General features: G+C 48.1%; 1 protein-coding gene across 1 annotated transcript; it reads left to right on the top strand.

Annotated features, from left to right (window-relative positions):
* Positions 1–1,630: 1,630 nt before the first annotated feature.
* Positions 1,631–12,029, top strand: LOC132352369 (SLAM family member 9-like; the record flags this gene model as incomplete). The annotated part of the gene is given in 5 exon segments (XM_059902823.1): positions 1,631–1,730; positions 5,785–6,135; positions 9,107–9,379; positions 10,120–10,386; positions 11,956–12,029. Coding segments are annotated over 5 exon segments (1,065 nt in total), but the record flags the coding sequence as incomplete, so codon positions are not given.
* Between the last annotated feature and the right edge of the window lie 7,099 nt (positions 12,030–19,128).

Here is a 19,128-nt window from a genome sequence, read left to right as displayed (position 1 = left end):
GGTAGTTTGCTAAGGTCACAGAGCTAGCAAGCAGCAGAGGCAGGATTCAGATCAAAAAGCTTCACACACACCCCACTGCACCCAATCCCTCCTGAGGCTACATCACTCACATAACTTTATTTTTCTATTGATGTGACTTTCCCACTGGCCTGTGAGCAACATGCTTGCAGAAACTTCTTTTCATCTTTGAATCCCCAGTCTCAGCACAGTGCCTTTGCAGCTCCCAGCAGGAGCTCATATGTGTGTTGAATAATTGAGTGAGGAGAACCCAGTGAGAATAGCATCCCGGAGCACCCTCCAGGGACGGTTTCAAGCAGGGAGTGTTCCAACGTCAAATTCCACCAAGCGGTCATAGAAGATAAGGACCAAAGGGTCTATAGGATGTGACTGATGGGAGACCATGGGTGACGTTCTTAAAAGCAACATAGATTCTCTTCAAGTCTTGTCGGGACACCTAGCCTCCACACACGGAAGGCCAGGGAGATACTTATCAAAGTCCGAGAAGTAAGGGAGCCTTACTTCTGACTAGATTGTGACTAGCGACAGGAGACACTAGTCACAGTCACCTTCTCATGGAGATGTCAGAGGAGTCTGCATAGCCTAGCAAAGCCATCAGGACTCCTTGGTGTGGAGAGGTGGGGAGGGGAGCTCAATACCTGCCCCAGCTGTCCCCTCTCTCTCCATCCACCCATGGACCAGGACTTTTCACACAACTCCCTCAACCGTACCACTAACAGGGCAAGATAGTAAAATGATATCTGGTGGTCCTTCATGGTTGGAGGTAGAGGTGGTCCCAAAAGTCTTGTTCCCTGGATCCTTCCAGCCTTGTTTCTGTGCTAAAGAAGCTACAGCCAAGCCTGTGCCTGTCACATTTTTGTCCTTGGGCCATTCTGGGCTCGTTCTTCTCTGCCTGTTGACTCCGTGTCTGCTCATGGACTTACCAAGCATGTAGGAACTAAGCCCTTACTATATGCTGATACTGAGCTAGTCACTGGGAACTGAAAAGTGAAAAAAGTAGGCCCTACCCTCAAAGCGCTGAGAGACTACTAGGAAGAGTATGCAAGTAAGCAGATGTTTATGGCGCAGCAGGATGGGTGTTACCATAGAGGCGAGTAGGGGGAAACTGAGAGGCCCAGAAGAGGGCAACTGTTCTAGTGTGGCATTTCAGGCAAAGCCTTTCTCAAGGCGGTGATGACTTTAGTCGGGGAATGGGAGGATATTAGAGGGAGGCAGGTGAGCCAGGTGGCAGGGACTAGGGTAGTCCAGTAAGCCGAATTGCAGGAGTCAATTTACAATGGTGAGAAATCATAAGGTATGTGGGGGGGAGTCCAAGATGTGAGACTCGGTGACAACATGAGGCCAAGCTCATGTCGGGAAGCCAGCAGATCCTGAAGGATTTCATCTGTCAGGACTGTGACCCTGGACTTTACCTTGTAGGGGATGGGGGACCTTAGAAGGGTTTAAAGCAAGGCTGCGACGTCGTCAGCTTTGGCTTTTAAATAGCTCACTCTGCTGCCTCTCACACTTCTTTCTTTCATATCCCCTTTTTTTCATATCATGTGACTCAAAAGCTGCATGTGATTAAAGCGGTGAACTCTAAAAATGGGAAATGTTTGTGGGCTGATATTTACATGCACACAGCCTATCAGCTGTCATGAGGCAGGCCAGTCCGCTGCATATTATGGGTCTTTCTCTACTGTGGTCCTTGCTCCTCCATGGTCTTCTCACTGGTAAGTCTGTCCTTGCCACTGCCTCCCAGGCACCTCTACCTGCCTGCATGTTGGGTTTCTCCAGCAATGGGTCATTTTCACTGAAGATGCCGCCTCGCTGGGAGCCAGACTCTGTGTGTGTGTGTGTGTGTGTGTGTGTGTGAGGTGTGTGTGTGTATGAGGGGTGCGTGTGCTATCATCTCAGACCATGCAAACCCAGATTGTGTCCTGTCACTTTCACACTTCTTCTGCTAGTGAGTCACAAGGACCCTGGACGTCCCCAGACAGACCGATGGTGGAGGCATGAGATAGGAGATCTGCCACAGCCAGTTCCAGGACCTCGTTTGCATCTTGCCATTTCAAGCATGATCCTCTTATGTCTCTCTCCCCCAAGCCTCTGAGAGTCACCTTTATTGTGAATTGGGCTTTCCTGTCGCATAAATGACTTCAGTAGGGGATCTCAAACCCGGCACCTCGTGGCTGTTCCTGTCCCTCTGGGTCCTTACTGCTCACTCCCATGCCCCCAAGGACCTGAGTGGTGGCAGGAAACAGACTTGAGAACCGCAGGCCAGAGGAACAGAGCTCTTAAGAAACCCATGGTGAGGGGCCAGGTTCTGCTCTTAGTCTCCAGAGTTTCAGTCTTTCGCTTTCATCCTCATTTAGGAGGAAACCAGCTTGCACTGGTTATCAGGGTCACCTGTCTTCAGGGTGGCCGCCACCCCAGCCTTTAGGGTGTCCCCTAAGCCTGCTGTAGAATCCTTTAAATGTGTTTAAAACTTGGCAGTTTATAAAGAACTTTTACTCAAATTTAAAATAACCTGATCCCAGGCTTCCCTGGTGGTGCAGTGGTAAAGAATCCACCTGCCAATGCAGGGGACACAGGTTCGAGTCCCGATCCAGGAAGATCCCACATGCCGCAGAGCAACTAAGCCCGTGCGCCACAACTACTGAAGCCCGCGCACCTAGAGCCCGTGCTCCACAACGAAAGGAGCCACCGCAGTGAGAAGTCCGCGCACCGCAACGAAGAGTAGCCCCTGCTCACCGCAACTAGAGAAAGCCCGTGCGCAGCAACGAAGACCCAACACAGCCAAATATAAATAAATAAAACAAATAAATTTATTAAATAAATAAATAAATAAAATAATCTGATCCCTACAACAATCTTGTGATATAGATAAGGCAGATAGTATTAAGCATATTTTACAGACGATGGACTGAGAGATTAGGTGACATCTTCTGGCACACAGCTGGTGATCTGTGAGAACGGAAGTCAGCGCTGCCCAGCTGTGGGAATGCAGCAGCAGCAAGGAAACTCAGAGAACCACAGTGTCCCCAGCCAAAGTCACAGAATTGAAACTCAGAGGCCGGATTCCTGGAAGCTTCCCCTTGCCTCCACTTTCATATCCCTCCACGAAGCAAGCACATCTGTGAGCTTCCCTTCCTCTGTGGCATCCAGGCCAGGCCCTTGGAGGTCACTGTTGACAGGGGCATCCCTAGGGCACGTGGCAAAAGAATGGGTGAGACAGGTCTTGCCCTAAGAAATGTTCATATTTCTTCGGTTCAATTCCAGAAACATTTGTTGAGGCCTCTTGTGTGCTGGTCCTGTGCTGTGTGTGTGTGTGTGGTGGGGAAAGGGGTCAGTGGCACACGGGGAGGAATTAGGTGTGGTGCAATTCTGCTGCTGGCAGCACAGTGTAGTCCACAGAGCATAAGCTTCGGGGTCAGGCGAACTTGGGTTTCATGTGACCTCTGTTGCTTCCTAGCTGGTGACTCTGGGAAAGTAATTTTCTTAAGCTCTTTGAGTCTCATGGTCTTCATCTGTGAAGTGGGAATAAGAATACGGACCTGGGGCTTCCCTGGTGGCGCAGTGGTTGAGAGTCTGCCTGCCAATGCAGGGGACACGGGTTCGAGCCCTGGTCTGGGAAGATCCCACATGCCGCGGAGCGGCTGGGCCCGTGAGCCACAATTACTGAGCCTGCACGTCCGGAGCCTGTGCTCCGCAACAAGAGAGGCCGCGACAGTGAGAGGCCCGCGCACCGCGATGAAGAGTGGCTCCCACTTGCCACAACTAGAGAAAAGCCCTCGCACAGAAACGAAGACACAACACAGCCATAAATAAATAAATAAATAAATAAATAAAATCTAAAAAAAAAAAAAGAATACGGACCTTACTAGTTTGTTGGGAAAGTTAAATAAAATAATGTGCTTAACGTACTCAGCAGTGTCTGGCACTGGGGTTTCATGTACTGATCTGATCCCTTTGTGTCTCTTTCCCTCATTGAATCCAGAAACAGGATTCAGAAAGGGAAGCTCTACACACATCCCACTGCACCTAACCACGTGGCTAAACTCTCAGCCTTACTTTACTTTATTGCTCAGACACTAATTCCCTTCTACCTTCTCCTGGGGAGCTCATGAACTATGGGGAAAGACAAACAACCCAGCTAGTTGTATGAGACAGAATGAAGTAAAAGCTTTAAACAAAACAAGCCAACAAAAGCACAGGCTGAAGGAAACTAGGAGGAAGGCATGGCCAGACCGGAAGTATGGAGCTCAGCTAAGGCTCCAGAAAGGAAGCAGCACTTGAACTAGGCTTAACGAGTTACTGCACTCAAGGGTGCAAGGGTGAGCGTAGCTGCTTGGTCAAGGTGGAATTCCTCCAGGCCAGACTTTAGGTCCTGGGCCAACTTGGGATGAGAAAGATCCATCTGGTGCCAGCACTGCCTTGGCATGCTTCCAGACTATTTGCACAATCCTCCAAGTGGAGCCAGAATAGCTCCATGGAAGAAATGAACAGCAGGCCGTCCAGTGGACTCTGTGGTGGGCACACAGGATGCTGTACGTCCCCCCGTGTGGAATCCCCACTCCCACAAGACAGCCACCACTCTCTTACCCCTCGTCACCGCAGCTGCTATCACAGGACTTCTCAGTTCAACTTTCAGCAGAAAAACCTCACCACCAGGCCTAGGAATCAGTGATGCAGCCAGTGCTTCTGGATTCCAGTTTGAATCAGGACCTGCATCCCTCCCTGGGCCAGGCAGCCTTTTCTCTTTAAATAACTATGCAGCAGACCTGAGTCAGTTTCAGACTTTCTGCCTCCTGGGACTGTGTATCAGTGTTGCAAAAATAGAGGTGGGTCGCACTGCACTACTTAGGAGTGTTTTTTTTACATTTCTCTGCAAGAGCACTGACTAGTTTTGGTAAGGATGCAAACAAGATGTGGTCACCAACTTATTTCAGTGACGTTAAGTATCTTTAATAATACCATAGTGAGGCATTTACTTGCATTATCTCATTTAACACTCACAAAATCCTGGAAGATGGCACTCCCTGTTTCACAGGTGAGAAAACCAGGACTCAGAGAGGTTAAGTAACCTGCCAAAGATCACACAGCTAGCACCTGGTAGAGCAAGGGCTTGAACTTGGGCAGTCTGACTAGTGCCCTGGTGTTACACTCTTCTCTCAAGAGCAGTATAGGCTAGTATCCAAATGACTGTCCCACTGACCACGCTTAACCTGGCTTGGCTAGCACAGCACCAGCCCTCCTGCTCTAGAAAGATATGTTCCCAGATTCCTGACTGGGCCTCAGAGGAGCTGGCTTTTGTTTCAGAAGTGGCCAAATAAGCAATTATGGGGGATGCTGGAAAGCAGTGCCTGCTGTGGATGGAGCTGGGCTAAGTGAGTTCTGGTCCTATTCCCTGAATCGGCAAGAGAGTGACTCAGAGAAACGGCAGAGATCACTGCCCCCATAGGCCCCTCCCAAGAATTTTGCTTACTCTCCATCACACTTAGTACCTGAAACCCTTAGGACAGCCTTCATTGATTATTTCCTCATATGTTAATTAATGTAAATGCTGAAGGAGACCACTTTGGTGTGGAGGAGTGACCAAGTTGTGTTCTACTTCTATCCCTAACTAGCTATGTAGTCTTGAGCAAGGCACGTAAATTCTGTGGGTCTCTGTTTTCTCACCTATAAAATAGGAATGATAATCATGGCCCTGACTCTCTCTCTCAGGCCTGTTGTGAGCCTCCAATGCAATAGGCTGCCTCTGAAGCCTCTGTTCTGTGTTTGCAGGACCAGGGGCTTCCAGAGATGACTCAGCCCCCATGGTGGTAACTGGAACCCTAGAGGGGTCTGTCATTTTGCCCCTGCAGCTGCAGGATGGACAGCAGCTGGAGAGCATCTCCTGGATGTGTCGTTCGGTCCCCGGGGCAATAGCCATGGTAACCTTGGTAGAACCCGGAGGGCCAGACAGCTTTTACCAGGCAGAAACGCAGTACTGGGGTCGTTTGAGTGTGGTGGGCCCAGGCTGCTCCCTGCAGATCAGCCACCTGAGCTGGGAGGATGCAGGGTCTTACCGAGCCCATGTTAATCTGTGGAGTTCCCGCATCACCCATGCCTGGGAGTACAGCCTGCACGTCTATGGTGAGTGTCTGGGGAACGGCAACAGGTGGGTGTGTGTGGTGACTGTCTTTCAGTCATTTTTTTTTTAAATAAATTTATTTATTTTATTTATTTATTTTTGGCTGCTTTGGGTCTTCATTGCTGTGCACAGGATTTCTCTAGTTGTGGCCAGCGGGCGTACTCTTTGTTGTGGTGCGTCGGCTCCTCATTGCGGTGGCTTAGGCTCTAGGCACTTGGGCTTCAGTAGTTGTGGCACTTGGGCTTCAGTAGTTGTGGCTCGTGGGCTCTAGAGCGCAGGCTCAGTAGTTGTGGCGCACGGGCTTAGTTGCTCCACGGCATGTGGGATCTTCCCGGACCAGGGCTCGAACCCATGTCCCCTGCATTGGCAGGTGGATTCTTAACCACTGCGCCACCAGGGAAGTCCCGTTCAGTCATTTTTATAGCCTTTGCCACTTCCCTTTTGGTTACATTTATAATTTTCTTTCTAATTACAAGGCTAACACGTGCTCACTGGGGGAAAACATGGAAAGTAGAGTTACCTGGGAGAATATCCTGAAAAGTCTCGGGGCCCAGGACGTGTCCCAGACCAGTTGCAGCAGAACCCCTGAGTCTGGGCAGAGAATGGTATTTCAGGCCCTGAGAACTGGCTTCTGCCACAACCTACTTGTGTGGCCTTGAGCTTTCTCCTTGCTAAGATAGGAACACTACCTTCTGTGAGAATAAAATTCATGGGAAAGAGCTTTGTAAAGCTCTGTACAGATGTACGAGAACACTATTATCATATTCATTAAGCAAATTTAAACGATTGTTTTAGCGGGGGAAACTACGAAGGGGACAAGGAGTCGGGGGTGCCAGGCATACGCAGCCGCAAGATCGGCCAGTGAAGACACAGTCAGGTACTTTTAGATTCAAACAGCTTATTACTTATATAGGTAGTGAGAGGGAGAGGGGCCAAAGGTCCCAGATCCCTGGGTCCTCATCCCACACCCCAGAAATGATGACACTGAGAAAAAAGGGACCGGATGAACATAATGGGGGTTGCTGAGAAACAAATTCTAGACTGCAGAGTAGAGGTTTTGTAGTCAGCAGCTCTGTTCTGCGGGGGTGGAGCAGGAAGCCCCGAACCTCATGACAAACTGCTCATGACAGCCTCCCAGGAGGGACCAGTGGGAGGCCCGTGGGAGATGGCTTCAAGGTAATGCCTCACAGGCCACCGTCCTGTCATGTTCTGGGACGATCACAAGGCCTTTTGCAAGACTCGGATTAACTGTGATTCTAGTCTTTGCTTGAAGAACAAGGATGCCATGGATGGCAAGTTCACCAGGCAAGGTCACCATGATGCCATGGCAGAGCTGTTCCTCTACAGTGGGTAGCAGGAAAGGTACCAGTGATGAGTGAGGATGAACACAGGAAGCTAAGTGATGGAGAGAAAGTGGAGAACCTTCTCAGACAGTTTCCTGGGTTATGCGACAGGAAATATTCCTATTAGATGAAGGCATTTTTTTTTTTTTTTTAAGTCGGGGATGATGGAATTGCCGCGGTCAGGTTCACATGGCTGGGGAGAAAGCATTTCTGCCATAAATTGGCCTGGAATGGCTGCGGCCCATTCCTCAGACGGGGCAAGGGAACACTGGGTGAGGGGCTGCTGGGACCTGGGGTAGGACTGTTCACCCCAGGGGTGGTGGGAGAGCCCTCTCACTATGCTGATGGTCATTCTGGCAGGATGAGCTCAGTGTGGATTCTGGGCAGGATATAAAGCTGTGCTAACCAATCAGAGGTGGGGTCTTCCAGAGAGGGCTCCTGGGGCAAGAGTGATGATAAAGGGCCAGGCTTTCATCCTTCACAGGGTATTTCCCAAGTCACTGGCGGTTCGTGACAACCTTGTTAACAGGCAGGAAAGGGGTTTGGATTTCTAGGCTAAGGAGACTGAGTCTCAGAGAGAAAAAAATGACATACCCATGACAGAGAGCTAGAAGGATGCAGAGGGCTGGGAATAGAACTCAGGTACCCCAATGCCACACCCTGGATTTCCCATATGTCCCTGTATTTATCTTCCTGAGCTTGAGAGGACACTGAGGAGACAAGGGCCTGCAGGAGGAGTCACAGAGGAAGGGTTTGGATCCCAGGGCCTGGTCTACGGAAGACACGCTGGAGTGAGGCAGCAGAAAGTTACCCAGCAGTGGACATCTCCAGCTTGCCTTCTCCTGGGGGACATTCTGGGCTGTGTTGTCCTATTTTGCACAGTTGAGTTGCCCCTGGGGCTACTGTTAGGTGGACCCCAGGGCAGAGGCCCAATACCAGAGCAGCCTTCTCCCAAGCCTTGTGACTTTGTTGCCTGTCCTGATTGTCTGTTGTCTGCAACTGCTCTTGCGGCTGCCCTCAAACCCTCCTGATTCTGGCCTGGGGAGGCAGGTGGGCAAATAACGAGACTATGTGTACCTTAAGGAGAGCATCCGGGTGCCTGGTCCTGGGGTAAGAAGGGATGGAGTGGAGGCGGAAGGGAATGCTAGGACGTAGGAGAAACCTCAAAGGTATAGGGCCACATCCTCTGGGAGCCTCGTTCAGCATCTGGAAGCTCAGTGTATACTGCAGAGCCCCCTACTGGGGAAAGATGTAATTACAACACGGTTCCTTGCTTGCCCGTACAGACAGCCTTCATCTACTCAGTGCAGGGTGGGAATTCAGCTTTGAGGTCAGATCCATTGGATTTGGGATCGATGAGACTCTGGGCAAGTAACTTAAATAGAGTAGATATAACACCTTCCTTAGCTACTTCATAAGATTGTTCTGGGAATCTGAGGAGATATTAAGTGACATGCCTTATAAAGCCCAAAGCTTGAGAATAGACGTGGCCAGCTTCTGCCTCTGTTGTTCCTTATGTGTATTCAGGGTGGTGCGGGGTCTTGGCAGCCACGCCTCCTGCTTCTGCCCTGTGATGGGGAGGCCCAGAGCAGTTTTCCAGTCCTCCGTTGGTTCTTCTTTGCACACACAGAGCAGCTGGCCCGGCCCCGTGTCACAGTGAGCTCCAGGATGAGTGGGAATGGACACTGCCTCGTCGTACTAACGTGCATGGCAGAAAGCAGAGGGGGCACTGCGACCTACAGCTGGACAGCCCTGGGGCCCCGGACTGCTGTGTCCCACGGAGGGTCTGTCCTCAGTGTCTCCTTGAGACCTGGGAACGGTGCTCTGAACTTTACCTGCGTGGTCAAGAACCCAGTCAGTAACAGCAGTTCCCTCCCTGTCTTGGTGCCGCCTTCATGCACAGGTACCTGAAACCCAAGCACACACCCTGCTCGGCAGCTCTGGGGTGGACGGAAGCTGGAGGGAGGAGTCTTGTCCCCTTCAGGCCCCAAGGAGAGCGGTGAACACCCTTGAGAGAGTGGGTGGGCCAGGGTTGGTCCGTGTGGTCAGGGGAGAGGGAGGAGACCCGCTGGAGCTGATGGGGAGGCTGGAGGGGTCTGGGCAGGAGGGGCTGGATGGGACCTGTGGCTGCCCCAAGTGGGCAGGGAGGCCCTGACGCTGAAGCTGTGGTTTTCTCTCTCCATTTGCAGGACCAGGAATCCTGGGAGGGGATTCAGTAGGGGAGATAGTGGTCAGCACCCTTGGGAAGTCAGCCACTCTGCCCCTGGAGGTCTCGGTGGGGCAGGACGTTGAAAATGTTACCTGGAGCTCTCCAGGGCTTGTGGCTATTTTGCAACCAGGACCGGCAGGCAAACCAATCCTGGTTGCTGGGACTCAGGGACCCAAGAGCAGAAGAGTGAATGTCCTCCGCCACGACTACTCTCTTCAGCTCAGCTCCCTGAGGCTGCAGGACTCTGGCTCCTATAGAGCCTGGATAACTCTGCAGAGTCCCCTGATCAACGTGACCAAGGATTTCACCCTGCGCATCTATGGTGGGTGGGTGGGGGGGGGTAGAGGGCCTACGTTTGAACTCTGACCTTTCTTCTCCTCTGCTTGGCCAGGCCAGAGCCTTCTCATAGCTTGAACTATCCCTTCTTGGCACAGACGGTCTGCAAGAGCCCAATATCACGGCCAGCTCTCAGATCATGAAGGATGGGACCTGCTTCATCACCCTGGCTTGCTGGATGGACCAGGCTGGAGAGGATGTTAAGTAGAGCTGGGACCCCCAAGGCCAGGGGGCAGTTGTGTCTCACGGGGGGACCACTCTCAGCATGTCCTGGAGATCTGGGGTCAGTGACAGGTATCGCTGTACTGCCAAGAACCCCATCAGCCAGAGCTCCAGCTCCCTCCCTGTCAGGCCCCTCTGCTCAGGTAACCGCTTCCTTCTGAGAACCTTTCACTGTAGACTCGGTCCAGATTCACAGCATCCCTGCCTGCCTTCCTCAGGGTTCTAGGAGTGGTTAAAGAAAAATAGGGCAGGATTAGTTTGCAGGAGGGAGCGTCTCTGGGGTGGCAGGAGATGAGGGTTCTGGCACTACCATCCCGCTCTGCCCTCCTTCTGTCGGCCCCAGACCCCCATGTCTGGACTTGCAGCAGACTCAGCTGGGTATTGGCTCATTCCCGGGACTCCCTGAGGGAAGGTGCTTCCCCCATCCCCACTCAGTCCCGCAGAGCCCAGCGAGGAGGGGTCCCAGACCTCCTTGCCTGTGTCCTCAGGGAAGCCTCAGCCCCTACCCCTGCCTAGAGCTGCTCTGAGAGGGTAACAGGGCTGTGCTCCTCTGGTGGGCAAGGGTGGCCTCTCCTGGTTTCCACAGGCCATGACAGGAAACCGCCTTGGTCCAAACACACCTGTTCCTCTCCTCTTCTCCACTGACCTCTGAAACAGTTGTCTCTGCTCCCTGTCTCTGGTTCCTCACCAGCCATTCACTCGTCAACCCCTTGTGGCTGGTTTGCCCCAGTAGCATCCTGATAGCTAAGCTCAGGGGCTACTTCTCAATTCTGTTACCCTCGACCTGCTCTCCTCAGCCACGTGGGCTGGACCTCTTCTCTCGGGTCACAGTCCTTCCCAGGACCGATGTTGCCCCATGCCCATGCCTCTCCCCACACCCCTTGTTTTCTTCCTGTTGCCAAAGGCAGAAAGCTGGTTTTTTAGAGCCCTCGTCTTCCTCACGCTACCAGCCATTGCTCACACCTTCCTCACTTCACGTATTCCTCACCTGGTCTCCTAACTCCCCTCCCCTCCAATCATCCTCCTGACTGTGCTGCTAGCGGGTTAAGTCTAAATGAAAGCAATGCTTGTGTTTCTTTTCGCTTAAAACCCTATGATGTCTGCCCACTATCTAAGGTATAAATATTTTTGCACCTCTTTCTTCATTAAGCAACATGCATTTACAGAGCATTTTTAAGGCACCCTGTGTTGTTCTAGTCATTGAAGATACAGTGAAGAAGAGGTCTGGATATATTCCCACCCCTTGGGGCACTCACCGTTACAATCATCACGATCTGCAGCTAACCCTAGTAAATGACTTTAGGAGAGCCTTGAGCATGCTGTATAATGGCCTTTGTGCATGTGTCTGTCTTCTCCATTGAACCATGACAAAGCCCATGCTTACCCTTCTCTGCATCTCCAATACACAGCATGTAATAGGTGTTTGAAGGGTGAATCTGACAAGATTTTAAGGGGCAGCCTATGCTGGGTGTAATGGGACACAAGGAAACAGGATAATTGGCTTCAGACATTAACATTCTCCCTCCCTCTCTATGGGGCCAGGAGGACATTTCAGCTCCATCCCCAGATCCAGCTTCCTCAAGGGGTCTCCAGCCCACTCACACCTCTGACTTTTCTTCCTGGAATACTCCTTCCCCTGTTTCCCTGTCTTCCCATTTCTTTTCTTCTCTTCCTTTTACCCAATTCCTAACCTGTGATCATTGTTTATTCAGGTTCCTTCCTACTCTGCTACTTGAGGAAAGAGTTTCTTCTCTTTTTGATCCTGGGAGCTTTGCAGATTAAATAGATTTCACCTTGACATGCGGAGAAGCCAAGAGGAAGAATGTGAGAAGAGGGTCATCCTGTGAGACACAGAGATAAGGAAGTCTACACAGAGAGAGAGTGTGACCTGATACCAGCATCTCCTGGTGTGAGTGAGAGAGAGACATCGATTCTGATTAAGTGTAAAACTGATTTCTTTTGCAAACCGAGTTCAAAACAAACAAGAAACTGCTACATATCTTCAGCTTAAAATAATCTGTTTATGTTTTGTTTAACTGTGTTTTAAAGTGTTCAGAAAGAAAAGAGGGCTTATTCACATAAGAAAACTTGAATGGTTTGAAACATAGTTAATATATAATGATAATACATAATTAACAAAACTATTAAATTTTGTACATATACATTATCTTTTGTTAAAATTTAAGTAAATGGGCTCAGACGGCCCAGATTCAACTTAAATTTCATCTCCTTGGAGCAGTCTTTGACCACCTTATTGAAGCGGATCTTACTTCTTATTCATAGTCATTGTACCCGGTTCAGTTTTGTCAAATTATCACAATTTGTAAATATATATTTATTTGTTAGTTGTCGTGGTCTGAACGCGGGTTGGAAAATAACTTCTGGACACAAGGCAGAATGTAAAGAAGATAGAATTTATTGGAGGGAAGGGTCGCTGCCAGAACAGCGTGTCAACTTCCTAGTAGTCTGGGACAGTCAAGCCCGAACATGTGCTATTGCTCAGTTTTTATAGCCAGAAAACAAAGGAATGGTCCAAGGTGAAAATTTCATTTACTGATTGGTCGAGGCACATATACCTTCCTTCTATAGAGTGGGAATGGGACAGGACATATGCCTTTCCTTATTTGGGACAGGTCCTGTTGCCCAGGTGGGCATCGCCCAGGTGGGCTCAGGAATTTTGTAACCATTATAACATGGTGGGGAGGGCAATTAAGAGTCCAGTAGAGGGTGTAACGCTGACATTTTTTCAGGCAGCGCCGTCCTTTATCCTTGAAGCATCATTGTCCTTGGAGCACCACATTAGTTTACTTGTTTATTGTCTGTCTCCCCCACAAGACATTCACCCCATGAGGACAAGAACTGTATCTATTTTGTTTACAACTGTAAACCCAAAGGGTAATAGAGTTCTTGGCTTGTGGTAGATATTTCAATATTTTTTGAATGCATGAATAACTAGATGGATTAGAGTTGAGAACATTCTTTTTAAGATTTGAAGACTATCAGGAAGTTTCATAAAAATCTGGGACCTATACCATTGTGTGTGTGTGTTTTTCTTTCTGCTTTTGATAAAGGAAGAAGAAAATGGGATCTTTAGCCTAAAATTTCCTTGAATGATCAACAGCTAGCAAAAGAAAGAAGTTAAAATAAGAAGAAAGTCTTTTCTAGGAGGTTCTGACATCAAGCTGCTCTGAAGTGCTAAATAGGTTGATCTAGAGTTTGAACCATATATAAACAATGGAGCCAAAATCATAAGTTAGGTGTGAGAGAGACCTTGAACATCTTCTCTTTTTTCACTCTCAGCTGATTACCTTGGTTCCCATTTCACTTACAGTGAGGATTGACAAACTCCATCCATTACACACAAATCTTCTAGTCAAGTAGTTAGTGATTTATTCTGAAATATAAATGGGTTGCTGGAATCACAAGATATTTGAGGAAAACCTCAGTTGAGAAAGACAGTCTCCAAAAAAACAGAATCAATTAAAAAAAAAAAGGAACTTGGAAGACAGATAATGCAGGGAGCAAGAGAAAATGAAATAAAAGCCCCTAAACATGTATTTAATATTCTTAGAAACATATGAGAAGACATTACATTTTTAAAAAGGAGTGGGGAGCTTCTCAAGATGGCAAAGGAGTAAGACGTGGCACTCACCTTCTCCCCACAGATATATCAAAAATACATCTATATGTGGAACGACTCCCACAGAACCTCCATTGAAAGCTGGCAGAAGGCCTCAGACTTCCAAAAAGGCAAGAAAATCTCCACGTAACCAGGTAGGGCAAAGGAAAAAAGAAAAGAAAAAGAGACAAAGGAACCGGGTGGGACCTGCACCTTTGGGAGGGAACTGTGAAGGAGGAAAAGTCTCTACTCACTAGGAAGCCCCCTCACTGGTGGGGATTTGGGGGGAGCTTCAGAGCCTCAGAGGAGCGCGCAGCAACAGGAGTGCGGAGGGCAAAGCAGAGAGACTCCTGCACAGAGGGTCAGTGCTGACCGGCACTACTCAGCCTGAGATGCTTGTCTGCTCGCCTGCTGGGGTGGGTGGTGGCGGAGTGCTGAGACTCGGGCTTCAGAGGTCTGAGGTTGGCTGTGTGAAGACAGCCTGAGGGGGCTTAATGCACTACAGCTGAGGGAGTCTGGGAAGAAACCTGGGCCTGCCAGAGAGGCAAGAGACCACTGTTGGGGGGTGCGCAAGGAGAGGAGCAGGCCTGCCATAGGAGCTTCTATCTCTGTGCACTCACAGGTGGCAGGGCACTGCCTACACAAGCTCCAGGGGCAGGCGTGAGCTGCGGCTGCTATCTTGGACCCCAGAGGCAGGTCTGCTGCTGCCCCTGCCACCAAGGGTCCTGTGAACAAGAGCAGGCCACTGCCCACACCTTTCCGGGAGCCTGTGCAGCCTGCCACTGCTGAGGGCCCTGCGATCTGGGGCCAAATTCCCCAGGAGAGCGCACAGCACGCCTCAGGCTGTTGCAACTTCCTGCTGGCCTCTGCTGCCACAAGGCAGTCCTCACACATCCCAACTGTGACGGCTCTATCTCTCCCTCTCCCTGGCCTGAGTGAGCAAGTGAGCTCTAATCAGCCACTGCTTTTGCCCCCTCCTGCCTGGGCGGGGAACAGATGCCTGAGGGTGGCCCACATGGAGTGGTGGGGCCAAAACCAAAGCTGAGCCCCAGTGGCAGTGCAACCAAAGAGGAAGGGAAATCTCTCCGTGCAGCCTCAGGAGCAGCTGATTAAATGCCCACAGTCAGCTTGGTAAACCTTGCATCTGTAGAATATCTGAATAGACAAGTGTTCCCACAATTAAGGCTGTGGACTTTGCAGGTAACTGTGGACTTTGCGGGCAAGGACACGCAGGAGTTGGGACAGTTCAGAGTCTGAGCTGGCCCCGAAGTGCCTACAGCAGGTCCAGAGAACCACCTAGAGGTTTTGGAGGACTTCAGGTGGAGGCAGGGATTCACTGTGGCTCACTGAGGGGGCAAGGACACTGACAGCTGAAGCCCCAGGAAAATGTTATCATTTTTTACAATTATTTTTGTTGTTTGGTTTTTTCTGTTGTTGTCCTTTTTCTTTTATTTTTTACATATTTTTTCTTTTATTGTTTATGCTTCTATTGTTAATATATTTAAAATTTTTTTTTCTATTTTTACTTTACTTTTTTGTTATATTGTGTTTTTTCCTTGTTCTTGTTTTTTTTCTTTGCTTGGTTTTGATTTTATCTTTTTTAACCTATAGTTTCTATTTTTACTTTACTTTTATCTTTTGTGTTTTTTCCTTTTATTTTCTTATTTCTTTTATTTTGTTTTTATCTTTTTTTTGATCATTTTTGTGTGTTTGTTTTATGCTTTTTTGACTTTTTTTTAACTTTACTTTCTGTTTTTGATTTGTTTTTTGTCTTTGTTAGTTTCGTTTTTATTGTTTGTTTTCATTTTCAGGTTCATTTACTGTTTGGTTGCTCTCTTCTTTTTAGTTATCTCTCTTTCCCTTTATTCTCTGTTTTTGTGTGTCTGTGTGTTTCTCTGTGTGTTTTTGTCTGTTTGGTTTTGCTTTTACCATTTGACTTGGGGTTTTGTTTGTCTGTTCGTTTTCTTTCTTTATTCCTTTTTGTTTTTTCAAGCCACGTGGCTTGTGTGGTCTTAGTTCTCTGGCCAGGCTTTGGGCCTGAACCTCAGGTGGGAGAGCCAAGTCGAGGACTCTGGACCACCAGAGAACCCCTGGTCCCAGGGAATATTAATCAGTGAGAGCTCTCCCAGAGGTCTCCATCTCAACACTAAAACCCGGCTCCACCTAAGGGCCAGCAAGCTCCAGTGCTGGATGTCCCACACCAAACAACTAGCAAGACAGGAACACAATCCCACCCATTAGCAGACAGGATGCCTAAAGCCATACTAAGCTCACAGACACCCCAAAACACACCACCTGACGCAGCCCTGTCCATCAGAGGGACAAGATCCAGCTTCACCCACCAGAACGGAGGCACCAGTCCCACTGCCTGGAAGCCTACACAAGCCACCAGACCAGCCTCACCCACTGGAGGCAGACACCAGAAGGAAGAAGAACTACGATCCAACAGCCTGCAGAAAGGAGACCCCAAACACAGCAAGTTAAACAAAATGAGAAGGCAGAGAAATATGTCTCAGACAAACGAGCAAGATAAAAACCCACAAGATCAAATAAATGAAGAGCAAATAGATAATCTACCTGAAAAAATATTCAGAGTAATGATAGTAAAGATGATCCGAAATCTCAGAAATAGAATGGAGAAAATACAAAAAATGTTTAACAAGGACCTAGAAGAACTAAAGAACAAGCAAACACTGATGAACAACACAAAAGCTAAAATTAAAAATAATCTAGAAGGAATCAATAGCAAAATAACTGAGGCAGAAGAATGGATAAGTGAGCTGGAAGATAGAATGGTGGAAATAACTGCCATGGAGCAGAATAAAGATAAAAGAATGAAAAGAATTGAGGACAGTCTCAGAGATCTCTGGGACAACATTAAACACACCAATATTCGAATTATAGGGGTGCCAGAAGAAGAAGAAGAGAGAGAAAGTGTCTAAGAAAATATTTGAAGAGATTATAGTTGAAAACTTTCTTAACATGGGAAAGGAAATAATCAAGTCCAGGAGGCGCAGAGAGTCACATACAGGATAAACTCAAGGAGAAACAGGCTGAGATGCATATTAATCACACTAACAAAAATTAAATACAAAGAAGAGAAAAGACAGTCTCTCAATAAGTGGTGCTGGGAAAACTGGACAGCTACAGGTTAAAGAATGAAATTAGAACAATCCTTAACACCATACACAAAAATAACTCAAAATGTAATAAAGACCTAAATGTAAAACTGGACACTATAAAACTCCTGGAGGAAAACATAGGCAGAACACTCTGACATAATTCACAGCAAGATCTTTTTTGACCCACCTCCTAGAATAATGAGAATAAAAACAAAAATAAATAAATGGGACTTAATGAAACTTAAAAGCTTTTGCACAGCAAAGGAAACCATAAACAAGAAGAAAAGACAACCCTCAGAATGGGAGAAAATATTTGCAAACAAAGCAACTGACAAGGGATTAATCTCCAAAATATACAAACAGTTCATGTAGCTCAATACCAAAAAAACAAACAACCCAATCAAGAAATGGGTGGAAGACCTAAACAGACATTTCTCCAAAGAAGACATACAGTTGGCCACAGGCACCTGAAAACATCACTAATTATTAGAGAAATGCAAATCAAAACTACAATGAGGTATCACCTCACGCCAGTCAGAATGGCCATCATCAAAAAATCTACAAACAACAAATGCTGGAGAGGGTGTGGAGAAAAGGGAACCATCTTGCACTGTTGGTGGAATGTAAATTCATACAGCCACTATGGAGAACAGTATGGAGGTTCCTTAATAAACTAAAAATAAAATTACCATATGACCCAGCAATCCCAGTATTGGTCATATAACCTGAGAAAACTATAATTCAAAAAGACACATGAACCCCAATGTTCACTGCAGCACTATTTACAATAGCCAGGCCATGGAAGCAACCTAAATGCCCATCGACTGACTAATGGATAAAGAAGATATGGTACATATATGCAATGGAATATTAGTCAGCCATAAAAAGGAACAAAACTGGGTCATTTGTATAGACATGGATGGACCTAGAGACTGTCATACAGAGCAAAGTGAGTCAGAATGCGAAAAACAAATTTCATATATTAACACATATATATGGATTCTAGAAAAATCATACAGATGAACTTGTTTGCAAGGCAGAAATAGAGACACAGATGTTGAGAACAAACGTATGGACACCAAGGAGGGAAAGGGGGGGTGGGATGAATTGGGAGATTGGGACTGACATATTTACACTACTATGTATAAAATAGATAACTAATGAGAACCTGCTGTATGGCACAGGGAACTCTACTCAGTGCTCTGTGGTGACCTAAATGGGAAGAAAATCCAAAAAAGAGGTGATATATGTATACATATAGCGGATTCACTTTGCTGTACAGCAGAAACTAACACAACATTGTAAAACAACTCTACCCTCCACAAAAAAAAAAGGAATAGAATGGAAAATGGAGGAGTAGGAAGACCCTGAGCTCATCTCCTCCCACAGGCACAGCAACATTATAACTATTTACAGAGAGACTATTGATGAGGTTGTTTCCATGTCTTGGGGACTGTAAATAGTGCTGCTATGAACATTGGGGTGCATGTATCTTTTCAAATTAGAGTTTTCATCTTTTCTGGATATATGCCCAGGAGTGGGATTACTGGATCATATGGCAACTCTAATTTTAGTTTTTTAAGGAACTTCCATACCGTTTTGCATAGTGGCTGCACCAATTTACATTCCCACCAATGGTGTAGGAGGGTTCCTTTTAGACTCCACTCTTAAAGTGGACACACAGGATCTCACATACTCTGTGACCCAGGGTGGATCAGACCTACCTGCTGACCTTGGAGAGCCTCCGGAGAAGCAGGAGGCCCCTGGAACTCACCTTGGGGACATAGACACAGGTGGCAGCCATTTTGGGGAACTTGTCCTACTACCTGGGCACTGGTGCTGGCAAGTGCCATTTTGGAATCCTCCCTCTAGTTTATTAGTGCAGGGACCTGGCCCAGCCCACCAGCCTGTTGGCAGCAGTACTGGGATGCCCCAGGCCAAGAAGCTAGCTGGGCAGGGGCGCAGCCCCACCTACCAGCAGTCCTGGTCCTAAAGACACCCTGACCCCATAGCCACTTCCACCAGAGGGCCTAAGACCCAGCCCCTCACACCAGTGGCCTGGCACTCGCCCTGGGACCAGCTTCACCCACCAGTGGGCAGGCATCAGCTCCAGGACCCCTTGGGCCCCAGCCCTGTCCACCAGT

Source organism: Balaenoptera ricei, chromosome 1 (genome assembly GCF_028023285.1).
Source record: "Balaenoptera ricei isolate mBalRic1 chromosome 1, mBalRic1.hap2, whole genome shotgun sequence".
NCBI classification, from domain to species: Eukaryota; Metazoa; Chordata; class Mammalia; order Artiodactyla; family Balaenopteridae; genus Balaenoptera; species Balaenoptera ricei.
This window is presented reverse-complemented; position numbering and strand designations above follow the sequence as displayed.